The sequence below is a fragment of the Lactuca saligna genome, chromosome 9 (assembly GCF_052625555.1).
Source record: "Lactuca saligna cultivar CGN05327 chromosome 9, ASM5262555v1, whole genome shotgun sequence".
NCBI classification, from domain to species: domain Eukaryota; kingdom Viridiplantae; phylum Streptophyta; class Magnoliopsida; order Asterales; family Asteraceae; genus Lactuca; species Lactuca saligna.
Genome location: NC_136425.1, coordinates 192,106,037 through 192,111,888, shown reverse-complemented (window position 1 = coordinate 192,111,888; position 5,852 = coordinate 192,106,037). Strand labels below are relative to the sequence as shown.

The window sequence follows — 5,852 nt, the reverse complement described above, 5'->3', positions numbered from 1 at the left end:
ATACATCTCACGGTCTCACAAAATATAAGTAGTTTCAAATGAACATATATATATATATATATATATATATATATATATATATATATATATATATATATATATATATATATATATAGGGCCGGTCCAGACGGTGGGCAACCCGGACGACCGCCCAGGGCCCACGACTGCAGGGGGCCCAAAATTTATGAGCTATGTAGTTTATATATAAAAAAAATTATTACCTAAATGATTTTTAGGACCTAAATTTGGTTAAAACTCAATTTAGCTCAAAATATAAACAATTTAGTTTGCTTTTTATTTCTAAGTGAAAACATCTATATTAAAGAGTAATGATATTTTTCTAAATCTGTATAACTTTTTTTTTTCTTTTCGCCCCGGGTCCCATTTATGTTTGGACCGGCCCTATATATATATATATATATATATATATATATATATATATATATATATATATATATATATATATCTTACACGCCCATAATCAGTGTTATGTGATTTTATCCCGGGAGATGGTTCTACATGGGCTGCCCAAAGGGGGCGGACTACCAATGTTTTTATGTTTTAAAACGATAGACAAAGTTCCGGCTCTTCTTATATTTTTAAACCAATGTTGTTCTGTGAAGAAAACAAGTTCACTACCCATATTTACCACTAACCCTAATATATATATATATATATATATATATATATATATATATATATATATATATATATATATATATATATATATATATATATATATATATATATGTATCCAAACTACACATTAGTGTATACTTATTCAAACTTTTTGTAATAAGATGCCGAAATAGTCTTTTGTGAATTGTGAGCAACATTTTAACTTTAAAAATCCTACTACTGGGTGCATCATAAATATGTTTCGTTAACAAGTTAATCTAAGACATCTTTTTTAACGAGATATCAAGTTTTACCAATAGCTAAAAAAATATAATACACATGGAGATTATCTTTTCCTTCCCTACCTTCTCTTTTTCCTTCCGCGAGTCTGCAACACAAATCCAGTCATAAATATGTAATTATGTGAAGAAACAAAAAATATCAAACTTTTCAGATCTAAAAATAAGAATATTAGACAGAAAGCCACCTGTTTGGCAGGAACCTCATGAATAGATGTAGATGTGGGTTCTGATTGATTGGGTGTACCCACCGGAATCAAAGTGCCATCAACCTAATGGACACATGTAATCGAAATTAATTAAAACTAAAAACAGAGCATCTTTTAGTCCCCGCTTATTATGCAGGACTAAGCCCTTAGACCGATCTGAATGGGACAAAAATTGCAACTTTTTTGTCCCATTCAGATCGGTCAGAGTCTCAATCCAATCCAATTCATATCAAACACAGTACAAGTACAACCCAGGCAACGGATTGGAAACTTACGGTATTGGGGATGTTTTGAGGAGGGGAGGCCTTGTGCAAGGTAGACATCATTGAGAGCATTTGAGACATCTGAGCAGACATCTGTGAGCATGTTTGTTCGAGTGATGCAAGTTTGTCCTTCATTTGAAGAACTTCTGCATTCTTTTCCGCAACCATATTCAACGCCTCAACACGCGTAGAAACTTCAGGGCCGGGACGAGAAGGGGTAGTAGCATTTAATCCGTACAAGGAGACACCGCCTTTTCTATCCACCCCCATTACCCGCTCATACACATCATCTTTTACTTCATTCTTCTTACCATCTGTCTCTCGTAGTTGCGACTGAAATCAACATCCATTTAATTAACCCATAAAATATAATTTTTTTAAAAAAAGTTTATTCACGTAATATGATTCTTACAATCACAGCAGCTGTCGCTTCATTGACCGGCTGACCGTTTTTCCTTGTACGTGTCAAGATAAATAGTTCTGCCCGTGATGGTTCCTGCCCGTCCGTCCTTTTTGCCCTCTGTCACAATTGAAAAGGGTATATCAGTCATTGTGAAGGTATTATCTATATTCTATAAAATAAAGAGAATTACAATGTTGTTAGTTACCTCCTCTTCACGTATTCTAGCAAAGCTTTTTTTGCCCGAGGTGTGACTAAACTTATGCCTAGCACGGTTGGCCTTATTTTTGGCACTGATACGCTGAAACATTGCAGAAATTTTATAAAAAAATTTCAATTTAACAAATGAAATTTATAAAAATGTGAGAGACAGAACACAAACCTGCCATTTTTCAGAGCTCCATTGAGAAACAAGAACTGCCCACTGATCAGGAAGGACCCTGTCATCACAATCTGCAAGGCGTTCTTCATCGGTTGAATGTGTGTCATAATGAGTAGTCTTGAGAAGAGACTTAAAGTTTCTCCATTTAGTTCCAAGTGACATCAGCACCCAACTCCTACTACTAGGGTCAATATCAAATTTCATCTGTAACATATACATGAAATATATATTATTGGACATGACCAAAAGAATATAAAAAAGAAAAAGCTGGTCACATGTTCTCTTTATTCTATGACATTAATGATTCAAAAAATAAAAATCCATACCAAAACTTTCTGCCACATGTTCTCCTTATTCTCTTCTGGCACTTTGCTCCAACTAGGATAAATCAAGGGAGCCAAGTTTCCATCACGTGCTGTGAGACCTAAAAAGCTGGTCAACTGCGATGCCTCTGACCCCACAGGCTGCCCGAGTTCATTGGTCAGGACTTTTATCCGCCCGACCGTATTCAACAATCTAACGCAACGTGTGGGCCCACGACCTTGGCGTTTCTTTTGAATACTTCTAGAATCTTTTTTCAGACAATTATGGTTAGTAAAGTTCTTTTTTTTTTTTTTTTTGGTAAAAGATTATAATAGTAGGTCGTTAAAAAAAGGAGTTACCAATGTTAGGCTCATCTTGTTCAGGGGAGGATTGTGGGAGGTTGTTAGAGCTCTGTTGAGGTAGAACAGGGTGCTGCATGTTGATTGGCTCGGGTTGATTTTGTACTATTTGATTAGAACCAGAGGCGTTTTGGTTGGACAAATTGTTGGTGAGTGGGACAAGTGGGAAGTCTTTTCCTTGTTTCTTGTGCCTTGAAATAGAAGACTCTGTAAAGGAAAGGACAAAATGGTCAAAATATGATCACCCTTACCAGCAATAGGAGTAACAGAATTTGCATATAGCCATACCTGCAACACCAGAATTTGCATTTGTGAATCCTGGGACATGATATTGCACATTAGAGCTCAATCCAGGCCTATTCTCTTTGGATGAGGGTGGAATGGATTGTACTTGGGTTGACCTTTTATCAGCAATAGGAGTAACAGGACTCACTGAATGTCCCTCATTATGCATATTTTGTTGAACTGCAGGTTCTACTAAAAAATCACTCTTATTAAAAATATACATCATAAAAAGATACTAAAACTAATTACAGCACATATGGCCATATGGGGTGCTTACTAACAAAAGTTGGTGATTGTTCGCAGTGTAGTCCAGCTGCTATCCAGTACTTTGTAAAGAATGTCTTCACCCGCTTCATGAGCTCCAAAATATGATCACCCTTCTTATTATATTTCACACAATTATACCAAATATATTCTACATCTTTAAACACGTCTCCTGAATTCATGTACTTTACACCATTCTCGAGGTTGTTGCATATTGTACCAAAATCCATTGGTGTATCGATAACATCAAAGTAATCCTGGTTCAACAAAAGCACATGTTATTAGAATGAATAAAAAAAAATGCTAAATTACAGACAAGCAAGAAGCTTACAGGTATTTCAAGTGCAATAGGATCTACAGGTCTGTTAAATGGATCAGCTGCATCCAACTTCATTGTCTTTTTTATAACCTAAGATAGAAAAAGGGCAATCTATAAGTGTAAAGCAAGGATGTAGAATTACAAAAGATGGTCAATGTAAATTATACTGATAGAGCAGTATCCAATTCTTGCTGCTTGTATTCTGGATTTTGATGTAGTTTGCTGTTGTTTTCATCAAGATCCATGTCAGCATGAGGCTGCTCCATTTGTTCATTGCTGATTGAGTTCTCAGCCAAGGTTTTTGTCAGGTTAGCTAGTCCACCAGCTTCCTTAGACATGTCTTTAATAATGGATGCAATCATTTTGCGCAATTCATTTGGATGATTCTGCATTCTCCCATAAACAGCTTTTTCTATCTCTAAATCTGCTTGTCTGCTACCAGTTCTTGGAGTTTCAGTTTCCATATGCACAGAGGTGAAATTTTTCTCTGTTTTCTCATCAGATACAGATTTTCCAACAGGTTGAAAATTCATGCTGGTTGCAGGACCTTCTGGTTCATCATTTTCTGCCACTAGAGTAGAATCAATTTGCACTGTCTTCTTCGCCAATGGAGTTTTAGCTTTGCGCTGCCCATATGCACGTTTCCGCTTCATTGTTATGTGCCTGGCTATGAAACCAACAAAAGCGACAAAAAAACTGATCAGATAGTTTGCAACATGCTAATCATCGGATCAACACAGGCAACAAGCTACAAAATTACTATTACAAACTCTTAATTTTTGGTTAATTCCTTGATCTTAGTCATCCACCCCAAACTCCATGTTACTATCTAGTACCCGAAATGCTCGACTTTATAGGATTTAAAACTTTGTAGATCAACTTTCCATATCATGTACATATATAAATGTAGCTGAATATCAAAATCATACAAATTTGTTCCAAATTTTGCGACGTCTACTGATTGTTACCTTGTATTGGAAAGTAAGCACAGAAAACTTAACAAATTGATGGAACAGAGACATAAGCAATCGATAAAGCTATAATTGAGTAGAGATAATCATAAACATAACTCGATAGAAAGCGTGAGAAGTAGATGATGAAGTGTTTACCTGTTGCTAGGGTTTTCTCGGCGACTTGGAGAAGATGTCAAGAAATGAAATAATGAGTTGGATTTTGGCTCGAGCCCCCTTTGGTGACGCCTTACAAACTACTCCCCTCCCGTCCCATATACCGATTATTGTTTTATGTATTTTCATGTAATCAACAAATTATAACAAGTATTATTTTCGTGTGTTATTCGGATATTTTGTTTTTTGATTTTTATTATATATATATATATATATATATATATATATATGGAAATGATCAAATAAGAACGTTTAAAAAGTTGAGAACGCGAGAACAAATCTGGTACATTAAATATTTATAATCTAAGGATCTCATTGATCATTAATTTAAAGAAAATAATAAATGAATTTAATTGTTTTTTTAATTAAAAAAAATATAAAAGGGTATTCAAGTAATTTTATGATGTCATCCAATTTGAATATATCGAGTAAGTTTGAAAATTAAAAGAAACTGTTCCTATGTTTTAGTAATCACAGTTAACTTCTAATCTTTTGGATGATTCGATCATATCTTGAATGAAAAATAGCGTCACAGGTTAAAGATTATACGAAAGGCGATTAATATTGTTCATCCGTGAAGAGGTATTTTGCATTCCGAACTCCGTGAAGCGTTGAAGGTGGAGGAATGTCGTCGTTGATCAATCGAAGTGAAAGAAGTAAGCTTTCTAATCTTTATTGAATGTCGATTGACTGGAAAACGGGTGTATTAGTGTGTTTAGTTTTTTTGTTAATGTGTACATTTAACGATTCTTAAAACCCTAGAAGTTGGGTTTTTCATTTTTTCTTTATATCATCGATTATGAACTGTAGTGATTCTTTCATCTTTGATGATTGTTGATTTAAATGTTGTGTTTTACAAATTACACGTTGGTGTATTTGATTGTTTAAATGAAAATGGTAATTATAGATGAGTTTCGAATTTATGGTATTCTGATATTGAATGTGCTTAAAAATCAATAGTTTATGATTGTGTTTGATAGTTCTAAGATGCATATACATGTGTAATCGTAGTCGACTACTTTGA

At 34.5% G+C, this 5,852-nt stretch overlaps 1 protein-coding gene across 3 annotated transcripts; it reads right to left on the bottom strand.

Annotated features, from left to right (window-relative positions):
* Window positions 1-772: 772 nt before the first annotated feature.
* Window positions 773-4,937, bottom strand: LOC145017525 (uncharacterized). 3 transcript variants are annotated; one of them, XM_078975544.1, is made up of 13 exons: window positions 4,811-4,937; window positions 3,869-4,368; window positions 3,714-3,791; window positions 3,396-3,639; window positions 3,122-3,310; window positions 2,834-3,040; window positions 2,498-2,742; window positions 2,172-2,375; window positions 1,998-2,090; window positions 1,802-1,909; window positions 1,402-1,722; window positions 1,106-1,189; window positions 773-1,006 (listed from the first exon to the last, which is right to left on the bottom strand). In XM_078975544.1, exons 2-13 carry the CDS (start codon window positions 4,352-4,354, stop codon window positions 980-982), a joined length of 2,286 nt encoding a protein of 761 aa, XP_078831670.1. In that variant the 5' UTR covers window positions 4,355-4,368; window positions 4,811-4,937; the 3' UTR covers window positions 773-979. The 3 variants fall into 3 exon arrangements, with proteins under 3 accessions (XP_078831670.1, XP_078831672.1, XP_078831671.1); XM_078975546.1 differs by having other exon boundaries at window positions 3,122-3,307; XM_078975545.1 differs by having other exon boundaries at window positions 3,869-4,364; window positions 4,811-4,926.
* Window positions 4,938-5,852: the final 915 nt, after the last annotated feature.

What these genes read in the sequence shown, in the direction of transcription:
- LOC145017525 (XM_078975544.1), bottom strand. Translation starts at nt 4,354, where the DNA reads ATGAAGCGGAAACGTGCATATGGGCAGCGCAAAGCTAAAACTCCATTG. An exon ending in CTATTGCACTTGAAATACCT is followed by an intron (nt 3,640 to 3,713) that starts GTAAGCTTCTTG and finishes TTGTTGAACCAG; the next exon opens with GATTACTTTGATGTTATCGA. An exon ending in ACAAGATGAGCCTAACATTG is followed by an intron (nt 2,743 to 2,833) that starts GTAACTCCTTTT and finishes GTCTGAAAAAAG; the next exon opens with ATTCTAGAAGTATTCAAAAG.